The sequence below is a fragment of the Pleurodeles waltl genome, chromosome 12 (genome assembly GCF_031143425.1).
Source record: "Pleurodeles waltl isolate 20211129_DDA chromosome 12, aPleWal1.hap1.20221129, whole genome shotgun sequence".
Taxonomy (NCBI): domain Eukaryota; kingdom Metazoa; phylum Chordata; class Amphibia; order Caudata; family Salamandridae; genus Pleurodeles; species Pleurodeles waltl.
The window spans coordinates 610,565,562-610,579,689 of record NC_090451.1 but is presented as its reverse complement, the minus strand read 5'-3'; the positions used below and the strand labels follow the sequence as shown (position 1 = coordinate 610,579,689).

The following is a 14,128-nucleotide window of genomic DNA, read 5'->3' as shown; positions in this document are numbered from 1 at the left end:
TTTAAGGGGGCTTTAGAAAAAAAAATCTTATTAACAGAAAATCAGAAGGGTAAGACAGGAGTTTAACATTTATATGAGACATAAAAACGATAAAGATTTAGAAATCCAAAAAGGTTTGCACCATCATGCCACATTCAGCTTTTGGTCTCTTTTCAGAGACTGACAACTAAGATGCCAAACTGTGGCAATTGGGACAATCGTTTTATTTTAGTTAGTAACTTAAGATCTGTCTTTGTTAGAGACATCTTCAATCAATCAAAAAATGTATAGAGCGTGCTACTCACCCGTGAGGGTATCAAGGCACTGGGGGAAATAAAGGGGGGGCAGGGGGGTCACTGTTCGAACAGCCATGTCTTGAGGTTCTTTCTGAAGAGCAGGAGGTCTTTGGTTTTGCGAAGGTTGGTGGAGAGGGAGTTCCAGGTTTTGAGGGCGAGGTAAGAGAAGGACCTGCCTCCTGATGTGGTGCGTTGGATGCAGGGGACTGTGGCTAGTGCGAGGTCAGCAGATCGGAGGTTGCGGGTGGGAGTGTGGAAGTTCACTCTTTCGTTGAGGTAGGTTGGGCCGGTGTTGTGGAGGGATTTGTGTGCGTGGATGAGGATCTTGAAAGTGATCCTCTTGTCTATGGGGGGAACCAGTGAAGTGATTTGAGGTGTGGTGAGAAGTGTTCGTGGCGGGAGAGGTCCAGGGTGAGGCGTGTAGCTGTGTTCTGGATTCTCTGGAGTTTGTGTTTGAGTTTGAGTGTGGTGCCGGCGTAGAGGGCGTTACCGTAGTCTAGCCTGCGGCTGATGAGTGGTGGGTGACGGTCTTCCTGGTCTCTGTGGGAATCCATTTGAAGGTTTTTTTCAGTGTACGGAGTGTGTGGAAACAGGAGGAGGTGACTGCATTGATTTGCTGTGTCATGGAAAGGGAGGGGTCCAGGATGATACAAAGGTTGCGTGCGTCGTTTGCGGGGGTGGGTGCAGGGCCTAGGGGGGTGGGCCACCAGGAGTCATCCCATATGGTTTTGTTGGGGCCAAAGATGATGATTTCGGTTTTGTTGGAGTTGAGCTTGAGGTGATTTGTTGTCATCCAGGTGGCGGTGTCAAGGAGTGCAGCATGGAGTTTGGTTTTGGAGGTGGTGGGGTTGCCGATGAGGGAGATGATGAGTTGGGTGTCATCTGCGTAGGAGAGGATGGTGATTCCGTGTGGTCGGAGGATGTTGGCGAGAGGGATCATGTAAATGTTGAAGATGGTGGGGCTGAGGGAGGACCCTTGATTTTGGTAGCAGTGGAGTGGAAGGGTGGGAGGCTGACTTTTTGGGTTCTGTCGCAGAGGAAGGAGATGAGCCAGTCAAGGTCTTTGTGTCGGATTCCTGTCTTGTGGAGGCGTGTGCGGAGTGTGTGGTGGCAGACAGTGTCAAAGGCCGCAGAGAGGTCTAGGAGGATGAGTGCGACGGTCTCGCCCTTGTCGACTCTGGTTCTGATGTCGTCAGTACATGCGATGAGGGCGGTTTCCATGCTGTGGTTCTTGCGGAACCCAGATTGGGAGGGGTCAAGTGTGTTGTTTTTCTCAAGAACGTGGGATAGGCGGGTGTTAGCTAGTTTCTCTGCGACCTTTGCGGGGAAAGGGAGGAGGGAGATGGGGCAGTAGTTGGAGAGGTCCTCCGGGTCGGCTTTGGGCTTTTTTAGGAGTGAGGTGATTTCTGTGTGTTTCCAGGGGTCTGGGAAGGTGGCGGTGTCGAATGAGAAATCGATTATGTCGCGGAGTATGGGGGCAATGGTTGGGCTGGCTTTGTTGTAGATGCAATGAGGGCAGGGGTCGGAGGGGGATCCAGAGTGGACGGAATTCATGTTTTTTTCTGTTCCTTCGTCGGTGGTTGGGGCCCAGGTGGTAAGTAGGTTGGGGGGGCGTGACATGGGTCTGTGCTGGGTGGGTGATGGGTGTGTGTGGTGGGAGTGTGTGGTATGAAGCTGTTGTGTATGTCCAGGATTTTGTGGTGGAAGTGGTTGGAGAGGGCGTTGCAGAGGGGCTGTGTGTGTGTGGGGTCTACGTTGCTGGCTTTGGGTTTGGATAGCTCTTTTATGATGGTGAAGAGTTCTTTGCTGTTTTGGGAGTTGTTGTCAATGCATTCCTTGTAGTGTGCTCTTTTGGTGGTGCGTATGAGTTGGTGGTGTCTACAATACAGTGTACAGTGCACAAGATGTTATTCAGCCCCGTGCTTATGATTAAATCGCTGTTTCTCTATCCGCCACAGGCCCTGGTGCTATCAAGAAAAATGGCCCCTTGTCTGTTGTTGTGGTAGTAAAATACAGTAGTTATCAGGCTCAATGGGCTTCTCAGAGCTCTGAGACCCTGTGCCACAGCACCTGCTTTACCAATGGCAGCTAGGCCCCTGATCTCAGTTGGATGTTCTTCTTGCTTTGACTTTCCTCCCGTTCCTTTTCCTGCCATTTACCTGGTCCTGGATTTTAAATTCCTCACCATCATTTTGGTTGGATCAGGGATGGAACTGGGCAGGATCTGAGAGGCGAGATTTGCCCATACTTTTGTAATTTAAGAAAAAATAACTCCCCTAATTTTGTTTAAAAGGCATCGTTCTCGGAATGGTTAATTCAGACAACCGAAATGCTGTACATTTTAAAGAACAAAGGAATTATACAGACTTTAAAATAAGGATAGGGCATGTCTGCTCAGAAATGTGATTTTTCTGATGAATGCCTCCATGGGGAGTGCACATTGAATGAATTGTGCAACCATGTCCTGGTGTAATACAAGGAAGAGAGGAGACATTTTGAAAAAAAATAGATTTATTGTTTTGTTTAATTGATGTATTTGTTGTCAACTGAGCTCCAGTGACCTATTTGAGAAGTGGAAACACTACATAGATAATCATATAATAATATTTGAGTAAGCCATTTGATTGATTCTAGTGACCCAGTGTTAAATTGATTTCTTTCACTGTGGTAAAAGCTAATACTGTGATTAATCCCCACAGGATACCATGTTGCTGTTTTGAATGCTTTCAGCCCAGGTATTGTGGGGTTATTTAGTCATACCCTTAATTGTTGAGACTCATTTGAAATGCAAGGCAGGGAGTCACCTTTGTTGTGAAACAGAGGGAGGGGCAGACAACTAAAACCTTTTTTCCATGGTGGCTGCTTGCCTGGAAGAAATGTAAATATGTAAATGTGCACAGCCCGTCAATCTACAAAGTAAAGGGTGCTTGGAGGCCAGTACTGGCTTTAATTGAAGGACTCACTTTAAGCTTCCGAATGACACAGATTTATTCTTTTTGAATGGTATTGCAAGGGAGTTAACAGCTAAAATGTGTGTGCTTCTAAAAGACAGTTTACAGTTATAAATAAATTGCACTAAGTACAGTCTATATTTTAGAAGCACTTTTTTATCTTAAACCTATTTGCACATTTTGTAGCAGTCTATCTTTTACTGTGTGCAATGCAAGTGTAAAATAATGAATTACATATTCACAGTGCTTTCTGTCACAAACTAGGAACTCGTAACACTCAACATACACACGTCAGTATTATCTGTGGCACCAGCTGGGTTTCAATTCTGTGGCTCTCTAGTTACAAACACAGACCTCTGTAGTGCATTAACTAATAAAGGTATGATAGTGCATTTCAGTGCTTAATTTGTAAATAAAGAGGTGCCGGTGCTCAAAGCCCTTCTCTTAAACACGAGGCTGCTGTAATTAAATCTGCCAGCACTGAATACTGAGGCAGCGTAATCCTGAAGCCATCTCGGGCCTCTTCAATCCATTTACGGCCACCCCTGCCCCTTCAGCTTATCCTGCAACTTTCTACTTTCTCCCTTCATGACGCTTTTTAGTTTTTCCTTCTTCCGTCTTTCCCATATGTGTCTTTTGCTTGCAGCAAATGCTTGAAGCATAAGAATAAGCCCCGGCCCTCACAAATAAGTGTCGGTGCTCAGCACCGGAAACAACAAGCACAAATTAAGCACTGGTGCATTTCCCACTAACTTAACTTGCATTTATTTTTCATTTAATCTGTGTGTTATTTTGTATGTAGTTACTTGAAAGTGAAAGACTGAAAAAAGTTACAGAACATTTTCTTTCATTAGCCACTCCTTAAACCCTGCCCCCACACTCACTCATCTGCCCCCATTATGCACGCCATCACAGTTCCCATGCGTTCTTTAATGCACTTCGACATCTGGGTGGATGACTTGTACCACCTCTTTCCTTGTTTTCTCACCACACACTCTATGCTGCTTAAGACCACCCCTCTGATCCATTTCTCCCTGCCACCACCCTGCGTGCCGCCCTGCTTCATTGTTTTGCTAAAAAAAAGTTGTTGTTGCAAGTGATTGAAAGCTGCACACTGCTACCCAGCTGCACACCACGCATTCTTTGCTTCCCTATCTCTCCTACTTATGTTCCTCTACCCCCATTTATATCACTGTTTTTTTTTTTTTAATGTTTATTTTGGAATGACCAGTCAGCAGCAGACTGCTACTGGGCCTCTTGTACCTTGTGCGTTCATTGTTCCACAGCCCTCCTATTTCTGACCCCTGCTTCATGGTGTGTTTTTTTTAATTAGCATTATTTTTTTACATTGTTTTCGGGAGGGTTCAATAACTGCATACTGCTCCAGGGCCAAGTGGTTTCCTGCCAGACCTTTGCTTCTTCTGTCCATTTCTAACCCCTACCTGCTTTATGGTTTTTTTTTATTATTATTCTGCTAAGTGTAGCAGCTGCACACTGCTACTGTGAATGCTAGATTCTCTCAAGTTGCTTGCCATCCCAGGGCACACTTAGTTTCCTTAATTTGCTGTTCTAAAATGAGCATCCACCATCTTTGTACTAGTAAATCCGAGGTCAAAGTGGGTGGGATCCCAGGGGCACAACGTACCAACATTTTTTAAAATTTATGACAAACAGTTCCCCTACTTTTTATTAAAAGAATACCATCCCGGGATTGTTAATTCCAGTACCTTAGTTGCTTCAGTTTAAGTGTCAGCAAGAGAGTCTCCTGTGCTGTGAAACCGAAAGCAGGCAGACAGCTAAACAAGAAAAAAGTCGTCTTGCCAAGATCCCTGCTTGCCTGAAAGAAATTTAAATGTGGGCAACTAGTTAATCTGAATATGAAAAAGGCTGCTTGGAAGCTGGTATTAGCTTTGATTGATGGCATCACTTGAAGCTTTTTGATAGCACAGATTTATTATTTTTGAGTGGTAGTGCAAAGGCGTCACCAGCTTAGCTGTGAAATGTGTGCTTTTAAGGGACAGTCACATTTTACAAAATTGCACTACGTACAGGCAGGCTGTTACAAAACTCTTTATTTTAGATGCACCTTTATATCTTAAATGGATGTGCGCGTTTTGTAGCAACCTATCATGCTGTGTGTAACTAAATAATAACTTACATATTAACAGTGTTTTCTGTCACAAGCTGGGACCTTGTTGCACAAAAAATGCGCAAGTCACTATTGTTCACTGCATCCAACAAGCTTCATTTCTGTCTCTTTCTGGTTACACACATAGACTTCTGCAGTGTAGTTATCAGCTAATAATAGAGGTTTCATAATGCACTATAGTGTAGTTCCCACTGACTAACTTGTATTTATTTTTCATTTAAATTGCACATTATTTTATATGTAGATACCTGAAAGTGAAAGACCAAAAAACGTACAGAATATTTCGTTTTTTTAGCCGCAGCATTGACCCTGTCCCCACACTCACTGGCCCCACCCCTATTACATGCTGCATCACAGTTCCCATACAATTTTTTATGCACTTCGACCACTGCTATAAATTAATAGTAAAGAATAACAAAATAAAGGTACCAAATGGTCCCTTTGTGAGATAGTACATGTGCATACATGTACTCGGATTTACAGCAGTGCTGAACTTATTTTTTTTGTCATGCATTGAAAACAATTCCAATATTGGAATCATGAATATGTATGGATGTGAAAGCACTGGCGTGCATTTTGGAACTTTTTTAATTTAATAAAGAAAGTATTCCAAGATCACAGCATTCCAGTTGCATGTGGGCGTAGCCATCTTGGAATGATTTGTTATTTTTCATGAAAAAATATCAAGATGGTTGTCCTTGCAAGTGCGTGGGTGGCAATGTTTTAAGTGCTTTTGGCCAGCACAGTGAACCAAGCAAGCTTTGACAAAGCCAATCGATCAGCATCCGCATGGTAAAGATGTGCTTGTTCTGAATTGAATCCAACCCCCTGATTTGACCATGTCTGTAAACTAACTTGAATGACATTTGGGGGCCTGGCCATGTAAAGTTTTGCACCTGCGCTGATTTTGCACTTGTTTTGCTGCCTTTGTAATAGGGTACGAAGTAAACACTTTTTCGAATGTAGAAGAATGGTCTTCGGATCAGTAGTAAACAAAGTGAAAACATTTGTAAAAATGATTTAATGAACCTGGGCTGATTTTAACCGTTGTGTACCTGTTCATCTAGAATGTTCTACCCCTAAAAATACAAACGTAATTTTATTTAGTTTTTAGGTTCAGAGTTTATCCAGATCATATTATTGTGTCACATCAGCACCTGCTCCCAGAAGCTGCTTAAGACACACTTATCTGCCAGAAAACGACAGATAAACTACATAAACAACCTTGGTAAAGCTCCACCACGTTTGCTTTGGCCTTAGCATGAAAACCCACGAACGTTTGAGTTTGGCATGAGTTTTAAAGAGGCACATTCCTTTTCTATACTGTAGTACTTCTCAACAAAACTATGATACCCATGGTCTGCGATGAAAACCATGGAAGCGTTTCAAGAGTCTTCCCTAGGCGACTGCAAGTAAGGCCATGCGACACTGATGTAGTAAACGGGTTTTCTAGGAGCACATTCACCTCCGTGGGGCAGTCTAATGCTTAATAAAATAAGTTTATTTTTACCCGATTCAATGTTATTTATTGTATCGACCTCAGATGGATGAGAGTCTAAGTGGACCAGCAGGGATTTTACTGTGACTGTTGGCGCCAGTATACTCCTGTTGTGGATGCATTAGTCAAATGAGCTACAAGATGTCAAATTTACAACAATAATATATCTTAACTTGTTCTTTTGATGGGTTTTACCCAGAAGCCAATTTTTCATACAATAGTTCGAATTTGTGAGCTCTGGGTTCATGCCTTCCTAACTGCTTCAATTCAATGTACTTGTCTTTCTCTTATTCTAGATTCCCCTCTGGAGATGCGCATGCTTGGGTATTTCATAATTCTGGTTGCTCTCATCGTTTTGTCTATCCTTGTGGTTTTTATTTTCTTAAAGATGAAGACGAAGAAGAAGAAAAAGAAAAAAGAAGGGATGAAAGCAGGTAAAACCTCTGCTCCATACATGACTTCTCGTCCATAACATTAGGTCGTTTCCCACCATTTTCCTTGGTAATATTCATTGTAATAGTTTATTTTCTTATTTGACATTTAAAGTGAAGTTTTGAAATTAAATAACTTTAGACCTTATGACAGAAGTACTGTTAGAACTAATTCACGGATAATGTGTGCCCTGTAATTCAGACTCAGTATTTGAGTGGATTTATGAGTCCAAGTGGCGGGTATCATTGTATTGTAAACGATATCGGGGAGAGAAGATACTTTACCGACCGTTAGATACCAGTGTATTTTGGGTATTTGAAGCATCTTCCATCTTTGTCACTTATATATTGAGTAGCTCTCTAATAATCCTCATTGTCATGCATTGAAAACAATTTTCTATAAATTAAGATCGAAGTATTGTATCAGATATTCTGATGCCTATCAACAAAGGGATGAATGAAAAATATAAAAGTCATTGCTGTGCAGTTGATATAATCTGGATCGGCATTCACTTGTCTATGGCACCCCAAAAATAGAATTAAAAACAAATGGACTGAGCCTCTCATACAGCTAGGGAGTTTTTGTATACTTGAAAGCCTATAATGCTTTTTTATAAACTACCAATAAAAAGTTGAAAACATGAAATCCAGACAATAAAAAAATGTTTTTTCAGCACCTAAGACTGTTGTACTAACTTTCTGGTCCTGCACCTTAGCAATATCACATGTTTCAATGGTTATATTAATATGCAAGGTCAATCAGTCAGGATATATACAAGGTCAATCAGTCAGGATTAATCAGGATTCGTAAAGAGGGGCAAATCGCCTTTGAGGGTCTCAAGGCACTGGAGTTGCTAACTGCTCCAAGGTAACATGTTCATTTGAACAGCCAGGCCTTGAGTTCATTTCTGAATTGCTGGCTCAATGAGGCAGACCTGACGTGCCGGAGAAGGTTGTTTCAGGCTTTGGCCTCTAGGAGTAAGAAAGAGCATCCTCTGCTGTTGCTACGGCAGATCTGTGGGGTAGCTGCGAGGAAGAGGGAGGTGGGCCACAGGTGTTTGGATGATTGGTGGAAGGTCATGCATTTGTTGATGCATACTGTGGTCTTTCATTTTGCAGGGCTTTGTATGTGTGAGTCAACAGATTGAACTGAGATCTCTTCTGAATCAGGAGCCAGTGTAGCTTCTGAAGGTGTGGTGTGGTTTCATCTGGGTCGGTCGAGGAGGAGTCTGGGCCCTGAGTTTTGTTTTGTCTGTAGTCTCTTCAGGGTGTGTGCATTGATTCCTACATAGAGCGTGTTTCTGTAGTCCAGCCTGCTTGACAGTCTTTCTGGTGTTGACTGGGAGCCACCTAAAGGTCTTGTGGAGGCTGCGTAGTGTGTGGAAGCAGGCAAAGGAGACTGTTTACCTGTTTCTTCACATAGAGCTTGCTTTCTAAGATGATGTTGAGGTTTCGGCCGGATATGTCAGGGTAGGGGGATGGGCAGAGTTCAGCAGGCCACCATGCATCATTCCATGGAGAGGTGTTGTTCCCAAATATGAGGACTTCTGTTTTGTCAGTGTTGTGCTTGAGACAGCTGTCCTTCTTCAAGTCTGTGACATTCATCATACATTTCTGGACGTTGTTCTCTAATGGTCTAGGGGTTTTCTGTCAGTGAGAGGATGAGCTGGGTGTCGTTGGCATAGGAGATGATGTTGAGACTGAGCGATCTTATGATTTTGGCCGGGGGGCCATCTTAATGTTGAAGAGGGTGGTTCTGAGGGACTATTCATAGGAGACGCTGCATATGATCTTCTTGGGTTCTGAGGTGAATGGTGGGAGGCGGATACTTTGAGTTCTTCTGGTGAGGTATGAGGTGATCCATTTGAAGGTGTCTTCCTGGATTCTCATGTGATGGAGTCTGTTGATAAGGATGTGATGGGAGACAGTGCCGAAGGTGGCTGACAGTTACAGGAGGATGAGGGCTGCTGTACCACCGCCATTCAGGACGCCCTGTTATCATCAGTGGCTGCGATCAAAGCTGTCTCTGTGTTGTGGTTGACTCGGAATCCGGATTGAGAGGTGTTCAGGAGGTTGTTGTGTTCCAGGTATTAGGTGAGTTGCTGGTTTGATAGGTAAAACAACTAGTTTTAAACCATGTTTTTGTTCAGACTTCAGCTATTTTATTACTTTAGCTAGTTGCACTGCTAAAATCTTATCAGGTCAGTATGATCTTCTCTTTTCTGGTGGTTTTACCATTTTTGTTTTAAACAATTACTAATTTAATATATTTGCAGGATGATAATTTTGTGTCTGTTATATATAACATTTATAACTTTTGAGATTAATGGTAGAATTTGGTTTGAAAAGGTTTTAAAAAATTCTGTTGAAAGCAGATGTTCATCGGTGACTTTGCCATTGAGTAAAGCATTCTTTGCGGTAGTTATTGAATCGATCAATATAGGAGTATCCAGGAGGCTGATTCTCACTTAGATAAAGAATTTAAGCATACTTGGTCTATGTTCAATTTAACTTTTGCAATTGTGTATCCATCCTCGTTTTTATAGAGTCTTCCATAGTGTTAGGAATTGGGTTTCTGGTTGGCAGACGTATGCACCTTGTCCAAGCAGGAACCGGAATCCTAGTCAGGGTATGTCAGATACACAGCAAAACTTAACCTGTGCTCACCCTCTGGTTCGCACAGAGCATTGAGGCTTAATTTGAGAGATAATGTGTATTTATGCAACACATCAAACAGTAACACAGAGAAAACACCACATAAAACTTCACACCAGATTAAAAGAATAAAGGATTGTTGTATAAATAAAACAAGACCAAGATGACACAAATCCAATAAGTAGAAGTCAAGGTATACATTTTCAAAAATTACATGTAAAAATAGCATTTGGAAACAAATAGCGCTTGTTAGAAATGGGGTTTTTGATTGGCAGTCAGGTTGCCCTCTGTCCAAACAAGAACCCTCACTCTAGTCAGGGTAAGTCACACACAATCCAAAATCAGCCTGTGCTTACCCTCCGGTAGCTTGGCACGAGCAGTCAGGCTTAACTTAGAAGGCAATGTGTAAAGCATTTGTGCAATAAATCATACAATACCATAATATAACACCACAAAAATACACCACACAGTGTTTAGAAAAATATATAATATTTATCTGGGTATTTGCAGGTCAAAACGATCAAAGTTGCAATATGAATTTGTAAAGATATCACTGAAAAGTGATATAAAGTGTCTTAAGTCATTAAAGAGCAAATAAAGTGTCTTTCAAGCACAAAGTACCTGGTTTCTAGTGGGAAATCTCCTCAGAGGGCCACAGGAGAAGAGATACGTGGAAAAATGGTGTGTGCGTCGATTTCTCCTCAGCACACACAGACTTGCGTCGTTATTTCCCACGCGGGGAAGTCGTGCGTCGTTTTCCGGCGCGCGGACAGTCTCTATGTGGATTGCGGGGATTACCAGATGTCCCGGGTCTGTGCGTGGATTCTCCTGCTTGTTTTCCGGCTGCGCGTCGTTCTGTGGGGCTGCGCGTCGAAGTTTCGATGTCACGGCAGGCGTTGCGTCGATTTCTCCTTGGAAGTCGGGCGGCGTTGTCCTTGCGCGGCCGTGCGTCGAAGTTTTGGTCTCACGGCAGGCGTCGCGTCGATTTCTCCTTGGAAGTCGTGCGGCGTTGTCCTTGCGAGGCCGTGCGTCAAAGTTTCGAGCTCACGTTAGGCGTCGCGTCGATTTCTTCTTAGAAGTCGGGCGGCGTGGTCCTTGCGAGGCCGTGCGCCAAAGTTTCGGTCGCCCCGAAGGCGTCGCGTCGATCAGCGTCAGTATGCGGCATTTTTCTTGCCGCGGAGTAAGCTGTGCGTCGAAAATTTCGGCGAACGGAGCATCCAAGTGAAACTGAGAAGTCTTTTTGGTCCTGAGACTTCAAGGAACAGGAGGCAAGCTCTATCCAAGCCCTTGGAGAGCACTTTTACAGCCAGACCAGAGTTCAGCAAGGCAGCAGGCCAACAGCAAGGCAGCAGTCCTTTGTAGAAAAGCAGACAGGGGAGTCCTTTGAGCAGCCAGGCAGTTCTTCTTGGCAGGATGTAGTTTCTGGTTCAGGTTTCTTCTCCAGCAAGTGTCTGATGAGGTAGGGCAGAGGCCCTGTTTTATACTAAGTTGTGCCTTTGAAGTGGGGGTGACTTCAAAGAGTGTCTAAGAAATGCACCAAGCCCCCTTTCAGTTCAATCCTGTCTGCCAGAGTCCCAGTAGGGGGTGTGGCAGTGCTTTGTGTGAGGGCAGGCCCTCCACCCTCCCAGCCCAGGAAGACCCATTCAAAATGCAGATGTTTGCAAGTGAGGCTGAGTACCCTGTGTTTGGGGTGTGTCTGAGTGAATGCACAAGGAGCTGTCAACTAAACCTAGCCAGACGTGGATTGAAGGGCACAACAAGATTTTAGTGCAAAGAAATGCTCACTTTCTAAAAGTGGCATTTCTAGAATAGTAATATTAAATCCGACTTTACCAGTCAGCAGGACTTTATATTACCATTCTGGCCATACTAAATATGACCTTCCTGCTCCTTTCAGATCAGCAGCTGCCACTTCAACAGGGTATGAGGGCAGCCCCAATGTTAGCCTATGAAGGGAGCAGGCCTCACAGTAGTGAAAAAAACGAATTTAGGAGTTTTACACTACCAGGACATATAACTACACAGGTACATGTCCTGCCTTTTACCTACACAGCACCCTGCTCTAGGGGTTACCTAGGGCACACATTAGGGATGACTTATATGTAGAAAAAGGGGAGTTCTAGGCTTGGCAAGTACTTTTAAATGCCAAGTCGAAGTGGCAGTGAAACTGCACACACAGGCCTTGCAATGGCAGGCCTGAGACAAGGTTAAGGGGCTACTGAGGTGGGTGGCACAACCAGTGCTGCGGCCCACTAGTAGCAGTTAATCTACATGCCCTAGGCACATGTAGTGCACTCTACTAGGGACTTACAAGTAAATTAAATAGTCAATCATGGATAAACCAATCAATAGTACAATTTACACAGAGAGCATATGCACTTTAGCACTGGTTAGCAGTGGTAAAGTGCTCAGAGGTCAAAAGCCAACAACAACAGGTCAGAAAAAATAGGAGGAAGGAGGCAAAAAGTTTGGGGATGTCCCTGTCAAAAAGCCAGGTCCAACAGCGCTCAAAGCGTTAAAATGGTCACGCTGAATTGGGACAAAGTCAAGAGTTCAGGCTGCCCACGATGGAGGACAGGCTGGCTACAGAACCCATGCAGGGCCAGCTGAGCAAAAGTACCTTAATCCTTTTCTCAGCACAACACTTAAGAAATGTAATAAGGCAATCCCTGTGTTATCCAATGAGAGCGATAGGCCTTGCAGTAGTGATAAATGAATTTAAGAGTGTTTCCCTACCAGGACATGCAAACCTTAAAAGTACATGTCCTACTTTTTTAATTAGCCTGCACCCTGCCCATGGGCTGCCCAGGGCCTACCTTAGGTGGGACCTATATGTCATAAAAAGTAAGATTTCAGCATGGCAAGTAAGTTAACTCGCCAGGTCGACATGGCAGTTTTAAACTGCACACAAAGGCTCTGCAGTGGCCAGCCTGAGGCATGTTTTAAAGTGCTACTAAAGTGGGTGGCATAATCAGTGCTGCAGGGCCACTAGAGCATTTGATTTCTAGGCCCTGGGCACTTGTAGTGCACTTTACTAGGGTCTTATAAGTGAATTAAATATGCCAATGGTGGGTAAACCAATGTTACCATGTTTAAGTAAAGAGCACATGCACTTTAGCTCTGCTTAGCAGTGGTAAAGTGCCCAGAATCATCTTAAGGCCAACAAAAACGGATTCAGCAAAAACTAGGAGGACAAAGGCAAAAAGTGGATCCCCCTGCAGAAAGGGCCATTTCCAACAGGTAGAAACTGCAAAATTGTTCTAATATGAGCGCTGCAACCTTTATGTTTCCCCATTATTACCTTTGATGTTCCTAATGCATCCACTATACTCCTATACTCTAACTTGGTTCTGAAAAAATATGTGTGATTTATACCCTGAGCCATTTGAATGTCCGTGCCTTGTGCTGCAACACTGCAAGATAGATTTGATTAGTATTGTGTGACTGGCAAATGTACCCACAATTCTAGCTGATTAATTATCCTAGATATTTGCGAAAGGTACTCTAATTGGCTTTGTTCATTATGTACTTATGGTGCAACTAAAAACTGTCCCATGAATATTATTATATATTCTTTAATTATATACATAAAATGTCTCTTAGAATTAAAATCCTTTAACAATATATGTAGAAAAGTCCATTGTGAGCTACTAAGCTTGCAGCTGGAACTAATACTTAGCATCAATGGAGAGTGTGGCACCCATATGCCAAGAAGAAAACGGCTACCTAGAAGACACCAGTGACTGTCACTGAAAATCCACATAGCATATAGGTGATTGTGGAGTATGGCAGGCTGTAGAGTAGACTATAAACAACGCTGCTCTGACATGTTGAGCCATGTAAATTGGCAAACCCAGTAATAAAGAAGCACTACAGAGCCTATTACCCTCATTTTATATCCTGGTAATTTTTCTATTCTATTGGATTGTAGCCCTGAATATCAATTATAAAAATATTGACTCATCAAAATATTGAGATTAAAATATTGTTACCCCATACTTCTAATTTCAGTAACAAAAATGTTGGTTTCAAATATCGTCCTACAAATAAATCCAAGGTTAAAAACTTTATTATACAAATTACATAATAAAATATAATTTCATTTTAAAATTAAAATTAGAATTAACAAAAATATTGCATAATAAAATATAGTGCAACCAATAATACTG

The 14,128-nt window shown here is 42.9% G+C and overlaps 1 protein-coding gene across 3 annotated transcripts in view; it reads left to right on the top strand.

Moving 5' to 3' along the window:
* LOC138267607 (SLAM family member 9-like) overlaps positions 1–14,128 on the top strand; it is a 345,225-nt gene that overhangs the window by 177,458 nt on the left and 153,639 nt on the right. For all 3 annotated transcript variants that reach the window (XM_069216670.1, XM_069216668.1, XM_069216669.1), the window contains one exon: positions 7,170–7,307. In XM_069216670.1, coding sequence (XP_069072771.1) covers positions 7,170–7,307 — 138 coding nt within the window. The remainder of the gene's footprint in view (positions 1–7,169; positions 7,308–14,128) is intronic.